This window comes from Cyprinus carpio, chromosome B18, assembly GCF_018340385.1.
Source record: "Cyprinus carpio isolate SPL01 chromosome B18, ASM1834038v1, whole genome shotgun sequence".
NCBI classification, from domain to species: Eukaryota; Metazoa; Chordata; class Actinopteri; order Cypriniformes; family Cyprinidae; genus Cyprinus; species Cyprinus carpio.
In genome coordinates, this window is record NC_056614.1 from 6,786,466 (window position 1) to 6,799,321 (window position 12,856).

At 36.3% G+C, this 12,856-nt stretch overlaps 1 protein-coding gene across 3 annotated transcripts; it reads right to left on the reverse strand.

Annotated features, from left to right (window-relative positions):
• Positions 1-2,256: 2,256 nt before the first annotated feature.
• On the reverse strand, positions 2,257-10,920 carry LOC109085546 (sodium- and chloride-dependent GABA transporter 2-like). Of its 3 annotated transcripts, XM_042743653.1 has the most exons (15): positions 10,891-10,920; positions 8,725-8,787; positions 6,958-7,092; positions 6,524-6,664; positions 6,317-6,404; positions 6,038-6,170; positions 5,660-5,794; positions 5,299-5,402; positions 4,913-5,037; positions 4,724-4,836; positions 4,503-4,640; positions 4,111-4,213; positions 3,423-3,523; positions 3,042-3,212; positions 2,257-2,515 (listed from the first exon to the last, which is right to left on the reverse strand). In XM_042743653.1, exons 3-15 carry the CDS (start codon positions 7,019-7,021, stop codon positions 2,393-2,395), a joined length of 1,539 nt encoding a protein of 512 aa, XP_042599587.1. In that variant the 5' UTR covers positions 7,022-7,092; positions 8,725-8,787; positions 10,891-10,920; the 3' UTR covers positions 2,257-2,392. The 3 variants fall into 3 exon arrangements, with proteins under 3 accessions (XP_042599587.1, XP_042599586.1, XP_042599585.1); XM_042743652.1 differs by lacking the exon at positions 10,891-10,920 and having other exon boundaries at positions 8,725-9,046; XM_042743651.1 differs by lacking the exons at positions 8,725-8,787; positions 10,891-10,920 and adding an exon at positions 7,220-7,548.
• Between the last annotated feature and the right edge of the window lie 1,936 nt (positions 10,921-12,856).

The window sequence follows — 12,856 nt, forward strand, 5'->3', positions numbered from 1 at the left end:
AAAATATCTTTTGTCTTGAAAAAGACAAACAGCTCGTCTTGTACAGCGTCTCAACTGCTCTTCACATCTTTTTTTCTTCAAACACAGTTTGGAACTGAAATCCTGTGAACTGTTTCCAAGGCAACCCTCAGAATATAACAACAGACAGATTTAGTTATAAAGCTTTGTTTATTTGTCTTCATTTACTTAAGCATGCACTTTCAAGTATTTTTATGTACAGTGCATCAACCATACCCTGGTCTCCCCATATTATAAATCATGCAGGAGGAAGTAATGCAAACCTGCAGGACATCATTAAGTCAGGCAATTGTGAAAGGAAACACAAGTCACTGAATCATGCTGCTGAATGAAAATGGTATTAAATTAGTTTGGTGAATACCTCAAATTATCTTCAAAAAGATATGTTGTCAAATGGTCATCTGGTCTATGTATCTTATCTCAGTAACTATAACAGTAGCAGTGTTGGCTTCACACACAACAACTGTAATAAAATAACACATCAATTCCACGCTGAATTTACAATCTTTGTTCACAATTATTGTTCTGAAGTCCAATTTCATTGCAGGTTTAATTTGGTTTTGTTTGTGGGTTTTTTTTTTTGTTTTATTGTATGTTTTAGACGTGATTCCCATCCACTTACTTTATAAGAGTGATAGACTGCAACGGTTTGAGTTAAAAACCTTGGTTTGTGTTCTACTGAAGAAACAAAGTCACTTACTACATCTTGGATGCCCTGGGGCTAAGCAGATAAACATCAAATTTTTATTTTTGGGTGAACTATCCCTTTAAATCTTAAACCTTACATTTATTTACCTCACCAATAGTCTGTTTGATTTATTTATTATCAGATTAAATGTCATTAGTTAAATAAAGTAGGCTTTTTTGTGTGAGTGTAGTGCAAGGACAGAGAGAGGAAAACTGAGAGAGAGCAAAAGCAAGAAGAACCTGGTGAGAAAGTGGACAGATACTGAAGATTGTTAAAGACAGTGGAAAAACAGGCAGAGGGGAAAACCAATTCAGTCTGCAGTATAATTTTACATGCATTTTATGGATGCTATTTGTTTCCCCCCCATATTAAATGCTTTTCAGACATACACTTACAACATAAGTACTTTTTAAACAGTATAATTGTAACAAATAATTACAGAAATAATTATGTATTGTTGTAAAGTAAAATTAATAACACCTTTGCAAGGCACTGTCTGGATGTCACTTCATACTGTAAAAAGTATATAAATATACCATTTTAAATGTTATTGTTGGAGATCCTTGATTTGCAGTTAGAGCACCCCATTATTGCATAATTCAACTTTTGTCAGCTAAACATTAAATGATTAGTTCATCCAAAATTTAAATTGTCATCATTACTCATGTTGTTCAAAACCTGTATGTGTTTCTTTCTTCTATTGAACTAAAAAAATGATATTTTGAGGAATGTTTGTAATCAGCCAGTTGACAGTATTTGACATCCATAGGAAGAAAAAAAAAAAAATACTATGGAAGGCAATTGCTACTTTCACCGCTGGTAAATGGTTTGGTTACCGGCATTCTTCAAAATATACATACTCACCCTCATAGGGTTAATTCTATAAACTAGGATTTAAGATTATTAAAATTGTTTATGCCAAATTTCTACGTAGTATGCATAGTTATTTAACTTTTTGAAATTTGACATCTGTTTTTGAAATAGGCTTGTCCATTAACTGTCATATATATATATTTATATATATATATATATATATATATATATATATATATATATATATATATATATATATATAGTATTTTTTCATTTTTCATATTTTTTTATTTTGTCATTATGAGGTATGGAGTGTAGATTAATGAGAGAAAAGATGAATTTAAACAGTTGTAGTATCAGGCTGCAACATAACAAATTTGAAAAACGTGAAGGGGGTCTGAAAACTCTCTGAATGCACTGTACACACACACACACACACACACACACACACACACACACACACACACACACACACACACACACACACACATACATGTATTCACACTTGGTGAATGTATGTATGTATACACAGACACAAACACACACACAATATATAATTTATGTATTTCTGTTTATATACATCTAGGCCTTTTTATTGTCCAGAATACTGTTCTGTTCAACCCCTAAACCAAAATATTCACTATTTCTAAACTAAATAAAATAAAATAAATTCTATTTGCTGAGACACAGGCAGCTGGAAAAAGTCTAGCTATTAAAGGAACATTTAAAAAAAAAAAAAAAAACATGAAAGCATAATGACAGTGCAATAACCTATGAACAGCTGATTATGTGAATAGCTGATTATGTTATGTAAGAGAGAGCACATTCATAAATAGTAAAAAGAATGTTTTTCGGTTTATTCAAACATTTCTTTTAGTTTTTGCAGCACTTGACAAAGACTTCCATCTCTGTGATGAGGGTATTTTCTTGTATTTGAGTTCGTTGCTTACAGGGGACAGGGAGGTTTTTGTCAGGACTACACAGGTGAAACCAACGCTGTCAGGACATACAAACACAGTGAAACAATGTTCACTTTTTAGGTTGATTTACTCTTGGTTAGTTATGCGGTTAGGGTTAGCTTTCGTTAAAGGGATAGTTCACCCAAAAATTAAAATTGATTCCAATTTTCGTAGGTGTTTAAAAGATAGTTCCAGTGGATGACGTAGGGCGTATACATACGGTAAGCTCCGGTGAGAATATGCTAGTCTTGTGAGAACCAAGTTTTGTTTACAGCAGCGGAAAACTCGGTCTCCTCTTGGGCTTCAAAATCTCAACCCCCATTCATTGCCATTAGAAAGCTTGGAAGAACTACGACATTTTTAAATATAACTCTGAATGTATTCGTCTGAAATAAGAAAGTCATATACACCTAGGATGGCTTGAGGGTGAGTAAATCATGGAGTAATTTTTATTTTTGGGTGAACTATCCCTTTAAATAGTTAAACATATATTCCTGCTTTCATGATATATCAGTGGCTTGTTCATCTGTTGAAACATAAGGGGTGAACATGATTAATCTCACCTGTTTTAAGCTTCCTTTTACAACAATCAGTTGTCCAAGTGCCCATGCAGGCACCAGAAGAATGGAGGACAGGGCCATTAGCCAGCCTAGTGCATACGCCCAGTCCGGGTACACATACCAGCGGTTAAAAGTGAGGGGTTTGTACTTCACAAGAGAACAGACAAAAGACACCTGAGAATGGACAGAACAGAAGGAGAAAGTTGTAAAGAATAGATGAGAAAGAAAAAGGAGAATGAGATCAGACAAATGTGAGAAATAGTTTTAACCAGGCATGTAAGCCTACAACTAAATAATGATTGTTAAGACATTTGTAGGCTTTTTGACAAATGTAAAAAAAAATCTGTGAAGATCAAACAGATGAATGAATGCAGAGACACTCACCACAGATACAAGAGGAGTCAGGTATTTCCAGCACAGCATAAATATGTAATTGGGTCGTGAGTTGGTCATATCTTCAATGACATCAAACATTCTCTCAGCCCCTGTGGTGTAGGGAAGAATTTAGCATCATTTTTTTTTTATAGTAAAAATAATTAAAAAGTATAAATGGTAAAATTCATGATTTTGCTTCATTTGATCAGTTTAAAAAACCTGACAAGAAATGTTCTGTTGCTCATTTATTGTTAGAAGTAAATGCAGAGTCATAGGTGCTACACAGCTTTGACAGACTTCACAACATGGTGTTTAGAATAATAGTATATATCTTCTTTTCTCCTAATTACAGTACCTCAACATGACAAGGCAGGCTAAGTTTTTGATTACAGAAAGGTGTCATTGACATATAAGTGTGGGCAGTCCTGTTTGAATGAATCTGGCTGACATCAGAAGGTTTTTTGGCAGCTTAGTTTTAATAAAAGGTTTTTGAAACTAGAAAGGAAGTTGTGGCTACCAATATACTACTAACATTATGGGGAATAAGGAGTAGTACCCATATACTTATGCGTTCATATTACAATTCTTTTATCTTTTAACAATTCCTTGCTTCTTTTACATTACTTTTATCTCAATACATCGGGGAAATGCTATTCTTTATTTAAAGGTCAGTTTTTGTAGCTTCTTTGCTACTTACCAAAGACCCAACCCATGGCCAGAGACTCAAACACACAGAGGAAAAGAAGACAGGCTCCACTGCAGGCATAGTAGTCAAACAACTGGAATACATACATCCCCCCCTGCAGGTCACAATACAACATTACAACTCAAGCAGAACAAATGTGTTGAATTCAACAAAAAGGCTATGTTTGGAATGTATACTGCCTTCTATTCTCAAAAGTAGTAGCTTGTAACAGCATTTTTACAGCATACAAACAAGTTATACAATGTTGTTTTATATATGTAAGCTTAAGTTTGAATCTTTTTTGAAAGGCAGCTCATATTTTTACTTTCAATTAAATAAGGAAACTTTATTTGTTATATCTCATTTTATACATTTCAGTGTCTTTCTTCCTCACACACACAGACCTCTGTAACCATGACAAGTTGGCTGAAGAAGCAAAAAAGACAGAAAAGCAGGAGGAATATTTCTCGACGTCCAGCTTTGCGTAGCACCATGGGGTACAGGTCCATCACTGATGTCATGAAAACTTCCATCGCAACAAACTTTTTAAGGAGTGCAGCAGAACAAAAGTGCATTAGAATAGTGAAACACGTGAGTGAGGTTTGAGGTTTGAGTTTTAGCTCACCTGTGTATCTAGCCCAAGCAAAATAATCATAATGAAGAAACAAGCAGCCCACAGTTGCGGACAAGGCATCATAGCAACTGCCTGTGGATAAGCTATGAATGCTAGTCCTGGACCTGAAAGAAAGAAAATCATTTGTTTAGTATTTTAGTTTTCTAAAGCTTTTCCTTTTTTAAAAGAATGTTGCAGTACCTGATTCTGCCACCTCGTCAATGGGGACACCCTGTTTTTGAGCCATGAAGCCCAAGACTGAGAACACAGCAAAACCTGCTACCACACTGGTACCACTGTTCAGAAGGCAAAGCCATAAGCTGTCCCTGATAAAGAAAACATAAATTATACAATATATACATACATATGTATATGTGGTGCAAAAATCACTGTGCCTGTGCCTATATTATTTTCTAAATAGAAGAGAAAAGAGAAGGGCCAAACACCGAACTCTGTGGTACCCCAGTGGTTAGTTAATGTGAATGACATTCCTATGTGCCCAAATATAGGCTGAAGATCAACCTTTGAAATAGATACCAAAAACAAAGATACTGGAAATAATACAATAATAATAATACTGAACTAACCTGTAGCAGTTGTTGTTGTATTTATTGTAGCTGCCTAATACAGTAAGAGAGGCTGTACCCAAAGCATAGGAGAAAAAGATCTGAGCTCCTGCTTCCATCCAAACCTAAATGCATAAAACGAGTAAGTACTTGGGGAAGGCTCAAGAAATTGTAATTTGTTAATGCTATTTTGATAACAGCAAATTTTGTATTGAATTTTCTTTTGCTACTTACAGAGAAAATATACTTTTTATTGGTTGCAAATGCAGTTTAAATAGACTTCGTGAAACAACAACAACAACAAAAAAACATTTATTTATACTATCACCTTGTATAGGGGTTATTAAGTCACATGCCAGGAACGGGCAGATGGTGGGGTTACCTGTGGGTCAAAGAGACGGGCTGGTTCAGGGTACAGGTAAAACACAATCCCCTGTAGAGCTCCAGGAAGAGTCAACCCACGAATCAGCAACACAAGCAGCATCACATAAGGAAATGTAGCTGTGAAATACACCACCTACAGGCACAGTAAGAAAGAGCCAAAATGATGCATCCGTCCCCTCAAAAATGTCTTACTGGTTTCATATCAAGCAAAATACTGTATAAACATTCAGAACACAAATAGTGACAAATTGAAACATAATTTCTTGTTTCAAAGCTGTCAGTGCGGAAGACAACAGACCAAACAATCAAAGTGTGAACATGTGAATTTTGATGTAAAATATTTAAGCACAGTATTAGACTAGATAATCTTGCTCACCTTGCCTGTGGATTTGACTCCTTTCCAAATGCAGAAATAACATATGATCCACATTGCAATAAGACACAGCAGAATCTCCCAGTTGATCTTCCCCATCTCCTCAATACCTCCAGAGAGAGACAGCACTCTGTTTCTATAAAATTTGATAAGAGAGAACAACAAACTTTTTTTTTTTATTATATATGTATGTGTGTGTATCTATGTTTTTGGAAATGCTAATGCATAATGTTCTTGCAAGGATTGATTTCATTGTAATATAATTTATGCTTATGTATTTACCTCCAGAACTCAGTAACCGAAGAAGTTGAATTAATCAGCATTGTCTGGTTGAGGGTCAGATTGTTTGCAGCAAGATTCACACAGTCATCTAAGACAGAGATGACAAAAAAAAAAAAAGTTTGCAAACCACTGGTCCAGCATATTCGCACACTGTATGATATTCAATAGATAGTAGCACTTTCTGTGAGTTTTGTTTTAAATGTTCACCTGTGTTCCAGGTGTTGTCACAGCTGGCCCATGGCAGTTGGGAGCTAAAAGAGAAGATGAGGTAGAAAAGCGCCCAGGCCAGAATGATGATGTAATACATGCAGCTGTACAAAATAATCAGTTGTCCTCCATACCCAATACCTGACAAAAGCAAACATACATTGATCAGCAGGGACATTCAACTAGTTTCACAGAGACCCATGAGAATGGCTTCAATGCAAAGTTTCATTTGCCACCAGGACACAATTAGTGTGCCAAATTTCACTAACTTTTACCATACAGTTCTAGGGGCTGATATGGATTTCTATACAGATGAATATTGTCACAATTGATACACTGTCTCACATTTACTTTAGAAAATGCAAGTGGTGTACCCTTACAATAATTGCAGATAAAAAATGCATTAATTAATTTGTTTAAATCTTTTGACTCACCCTCAGCCAGTGGACAAAGCCGACGCCAACAAGTAATGCCCCCTTCCTGTGTGTACTGTCCCATAGCCGTCTCTAGCAGAAACAGAGGCACCCCACAGGTAACCACAAACACCAGGTAGGGTATCAGGAACGCCCCTGAGAACACACCAGTGCAATAATACATTATTAAAATGCCACAGAAACCTAAAGTATAGTATTCAGTTTTATAACCATAATGAAATCTCCAAGAAACAAACATTTGTGTCTTTATTTTGCTTCATACCTCCGCCGTTCTTGTAGCAAAGGTAAGGAAATCTCCACACATTACCCAGACCAATCACAATCCCTGCCACAGCTAAAATAAACTCTGTTTTACTCCCCCAGTATCCTCTTTCCTCTGTTTGTCCTTTGAGTTTTGTCATATCTTCACACCGTTTTGACAAGGTTGCTCTGATCCTGCTGTCCAGACTGCTATAAGTTCACAGTGAGTTTGTTCTGCTCAGCTGGACGCTTATAAAAATGTATCAAGCTATTCATTGACTGATCCTCTCCAGCTGAAATGACAACCAAAGTACGAAACAGGGAATGGGGCAGGTCTAAAGCAGATGCAGATCAGGTTATATGATTATATATATTATTTAGTTTCAAACATGCATGTGTAAATCCTACAGCCTCCAGTCTTGGAGTATGAGGCTCTATCAATGCTAAAGTCACAGGTTCGGTTCCTAGGAAATGCATCAGCTGTTACAATGTAAAAAGTCACTTTAGTATATTTAATTACAAAAAGCTCACTGAAAGCAAAGACTGTGGGTGAGATACCGGAATAAAGGTATAAATGTCTTTTTGTCGAGGTTCCACAGAATATGACTGAATGAGTAGTAAATACTCCTGTTAATACCTTTATTGATTTTCTTTAAAAACAGATCTGTTTTTTAAATTTGGAAAATATAAATATATAATATTATACTGTATAAATAGATCATTATGCAGCCCTTCTGTTCACTGCTATTAGTAACATGATTATTTGTAATTTATAAGAAGGTTTCAGATTGAATTCAACTGCATCAAACAAGTTTTCTGGGATTTTTTCAACAGCATGCTAAAAATATGCTTCTAATTTATCTTCTGCTTATTTTAACCTGAAAAATTAAGGCCTGCTTGAGCATTAGTGAATGTTTGCATCTTTTGTTAAAGTTGGCATGAGTCCACCTCTATGCATGATAGCCTCCACATTTAGCCTCAGTGCCCACTGCATCTTCTGATGGAAATTATGGAAATTACGAGAAAAGAGGGATCTCATAATCATAAAAGGTTTCAAATACTAAGATGTTAGAAAACCAAACAATGTGCTGGACCTGTACGATTTTTTTTTCTTCTGATGAACAATGGAAAATTAGGGAGTAATATTAAAAAGTCATTGGTGATCTAGTTAACCACACACATTAAGAATGAAGCCTTTGGTTTTTAATTGGAGAATATTGTCAAGAATATTTCTGGTCTAGATGAATGCCTTTGTCTCCTATGGCTGCATCAAAGCGGCAATGATAACTGTGGTAGTTGTGGTATTTTTACTTAAAATATGTTTGCTAAAAGTAAATGAGAAAAATTGTGGTTAGATCATTTTTGTAAAAGACAGTAAACATCCTTAGGGTCAAAAAGTACCCTGCCTCAGCTCGTTTAGCTCCCTTTATCGCTGCACTCTCCTCACAGCCTCAGTGTCTGGTCTACAGTTTGCATTACTGAACTAAGCCTGATGCCTTACCTTGCTACTTACCTGTGTTTACTCACCCTTAGATGCTCCTTTGCTCCATTGCTTATGTTCTCCACTGCTGCTTCACTCCTCTGGATCACCTGCAAGAGACAAACATCTGTTACCATCAGCTAAGAGACCTGAAACCTTACATCTGCATATTACTCACCTTCTGATCATTGCTTCTCATTACCACAGCCCGTCTGTCAATAAAACTGCTGTTTTGCATACTTACCTCTGTGTTTCTGGCCTGCTTGCTGACAGTAGTTGGCTGAGCAATGTCAACTTTCATTTTAAATTTTTATGTCATTTTTAAATGGTATCATAACCTTCCGCACATGCAAGCAATAGATGTACAAATGCACAAAGAAATTAGGCTACCGGCAGTGAGTTCAAGCAATTTCTACCATGGGTCACACTAGTAGATAATGATTTCTGAGACCTTATTTTGAGTATGAACCATGTTCATGTGATATTGACAATAAGTTACTAAAACTTTTTGTGCTACTGTTGTGCTTTTTTATATATATAAATTCTAACCTGTTCAAATATAAGTTATAATTTAAGGGATGTACAGAGCACAGCGTTCTTATTTCACCAGGGAAATATTAACTAGATTACAGGTGACAATTATACTGAAAAAGTTCACACAAGTTTGGTCTATCAGTGAAAGGTTTGAGATCTGAGTCAAATTACCAAAATGAATTATTTTAAATATATTTGTACAAAAATTCACTTACAACAACAACAATAATAATCATAATCATAATAATAAAAATAACTAAAATTATCAGTCCCGTCAAACTTGACTGTGGAAACTGTGGCGTTACACTTATGCCACAATTGTGTGAGCACAAGATTATATGCAGTGTTGGGCAAGCTACTTGGAAAATGTAGTAAGCTAAGCTAACAGTTACTCTTCATTAAATGAAGCTTCACTACACTAAAGCTACAGCCCTGTGAAATGTAGCAAGCTAAGCTACAACAACATGGCAAAAGTAGTTTACTACATCTAAGCTATTTAAAAAAAAAAAAAATAAAATCATTTTTATATTGAGCCAACATCATACCAAGTCAATGCTCTCTCAGTGATCAATACAACTGTCAGTCAAGCAGATAGACAGGCATAATAGTTCAGTTTAGTTGTTTATTCAACAGCTGTTCCAAATCAATTTCAACTAACACTTGCCAAATCAACTAACACTTGCTTCTCTAATCTTTTTGTAATCTATCTTTGTTTTCTTTTTATTTATTATACAATTAACAAAAGCAAAAAAGGCCTCTAAATTAAAAAAACAAAAAAACAAAAACAAAAAAAAAAACCTTGCTACATGTACTGCATTAAGCTAACTGAGACTTTTTATAGCACTTATATATCATTGCTCTTTTGTTGATTTTGATTTCTTCCATTGTGCTCATTTGTAAGTTGCTTTGGATAAAAGTGTCTGCTAAATGACTAAATGTAAATGGTAACCCTTCACAATAAGGTTCATTAGTTAACATTAGTTAACTAGTGTAGGTAACACAAACTAAGAACGAACAATACTTTCAACATTTACTAATGCATTATTAAAATCAAGCTGTGTTTGTTGTCATTAATTAATGCACTGTGAACTAACATGAACTACAAATGAACGACTGTATTTTCATTAACAAAGATGAATAAATACTGTAATACATGTTTTGTTCATTGTACGTTCATGTTAGTTACATTAGCTAACATTAATTAAATCTTACTGTACTGTATAATGTTACCATACAGATGTATAGGCCTACAAATAACTTAGGCTACGTTTATTTGCATTGTTGCATGTGTCATTCATTATTTTATTAACGTTTCACCAAAATCAAGTTTAAATACTAAGTTTTTGAATGTTTCGAATGTTTTACCCCGTCATTAACGCCACATTCGAAGGCAGTACGGGCATCTAAGGGCATCATGAACTTGCAGGTTGTACAGTTTTCTGTCGCTATGTGGGCGCTCAGTTTTTTTTTCTGTTATTTGGGTTTATTTTGATTTTTTGAATGTTTCATTGATTATATTATTCTATTTGACTGTGACTTCACAACAAATGCTAAGACACTCTTCTCCGCTCCTCAAATACAAAAAACATTAGCCTTTATAAATATAGTGTTTCTTGAGTAAAGAGAACGCTGTACTTATTGAACGCTGTATTTATTCAATCAACAGTTATTTTATTTACCTTCATACTGCAAACAAACTAAGATCCCCCGCACTTCATTCACGAGAGAGGCGGGAAGAATAATGAGGTTTGACTGACAGTTTGAGGAGCTAATGACGTTACGAGGTTTAGTGGCGGTGGCGTCACTTTTACTGGTCCAGGATCAGTGATCCTTAGCAGTTATATTTCCGATTTGAGCTTGAGTTTCAGAAATGCTTTGAATAATGTAACGTCAGCTTTTGTTGACGCTACCACGGTACTTGATCAAAAAAAGAGCTTAGCTACTGAAAAGCTATTTGATTAAGAAAGCAGCGACGCTACCACCACGCTACTAAGAAATGTAGTTAAACTACTAGCGTCACTACTTGTAGCGACGCTACTGCCCATCACTGATTATATGTTGTGTACGGAAAAGGCATTTTGCACACATATGAACTGGGTTTTGTTGAGAAATGGTGGTTTAACACGAACACAAACACACACACACACACACACACACAAATTGAGTGAACGAAAATTATTTTGCAATCAAAAACGTTTATCTGAATGTGTACAGACAGATGTTCTTGAAGGTAAACAGACTTGCAGAGTTTAGCCCCGACAAATTCAGTTAAAGGATAGGATAACATGACTGAAGATTGTAGACTTCTGAAGCAGCAAAACAGGGTATACACAAATACTGATTGATAGAATACACAAAAAGTAATCGTCCATCAATTTTCCAAATCCTTGTCCTATGTAGCTTGCAGGGATGCTGGATGCCGGACAGATGTGTAGGAACCACTAACTCAATTTGAACAAATCAGGTAAAATGGTTGAATGTGTCACACCCACACCAGTCTCTTCTTAAAAAACGTCTTCCTTGCTCCAGCTCTTCTGTGTTCTGAATACCTGTTGCTTGTGAAGGACTGTTTAAAACTTCCTCCATCAGTCTTTGTCTGGCCTCATATTTGGACAAACAGACTCTATATCTGTATAGAGTGTAGTGTAGTTCTATTTCATCTCAGTCAACACACCACAGTATGGGTCAGCTTCGCTAAGGATAAGCTGTCAGGAGACGGTATATCAAATTAACCACCCGTGTGGGGGATTTGTTAGATCAAGATTGCATGGCAGTCATTGCAGCGCCATTAGTGCCTGGGGAGGTCTGACGGTTATCAACCGCCGACCCCACATTTTTCCAGTCAACATCTTTTCCACTGGCACCAATGCACTCAATGTCCATGGGTGCTGAGCACCTTGGAGCTCAGATACAGGCTCCAATTCAAATCCAAGCCACCCCAATTTCAAAGGATTGTTCTTACTGAAGAAGGCTGTTTCTTCAGTTAAGAGGGTGAGTGAAATTCATGCTTTCTCTGTGCACCCTGTGTGTTTAAGATTAGGAGAAGAAAGCTCATCTATTTCACTTCTTCCAAACCCCTCATTTCTGCCAAAAGTTCTGCCCCGTTCCTTTATTTCCAGGCCCTTGGTGCTAGAACTTTTCCATTCACCTCCTCACAATTCAGCGGAATCAGCCAGACTGCATCTAATCTGTCCAGTCAGGGCACTGAGAAGATACATTTCTTGCACACAACAGATAAGACATACCGATCAGCTGTTTTTCTGTTATGGAGACTCTGTGCAAGGCCAGGTTGTGTCCAAGCAGAGGCTGGCAAAATGGGTGGTCAGGCTGATAGAGCTAGCCTATCCTATCCTATCACAGCGCAGGGATGCCTCCTCCAAATGGAGTGGTGGCCCACTCTACAAGAGGACTGACTGCCTCCTGGGCATTGTTTAGAGGGGCCTCTCAGGAGGATGTGTGTCATCATCCATGACATTTGCCAAATTCTATCGTCTAGATGGATAACAGTCTCATCAACTGTCCTGCAAACAGCGGAACAGACATGATCTGTTGAACCCGCTGATTTAACTGTAAATGACAGGAAAACGAATAAATGTTCTGTTAGCATGAATTGGTTTCCTTGAGTTTATTGCCCCGCTTGGGTTT

Bases quoted from the DNA above. Each gene is read 5' to 3' on its own strand.
- LOC109085546 (XM_042743651.1), bottom strand. From the start codon at position 7,358: ATGACAAAACTCAAAGGACAAACAGAGGAAAGAGGATACTGGGGGAGT. The intron at 5,038-5,298 runs GTTAGTTCAGTA...TTTCTTTATCAG, and splicing joins TACAACAACAACTGCTACAG to GGACAGCTTATGGCTTTGCC. The intron at 4,641-4,723 runs GTGAGCTAAAAC...CTCCTTAAAAAG, and splicing joins TGCTTGGGCTAGATACACAG to TTTGTTGCGATGGAAGTTTT.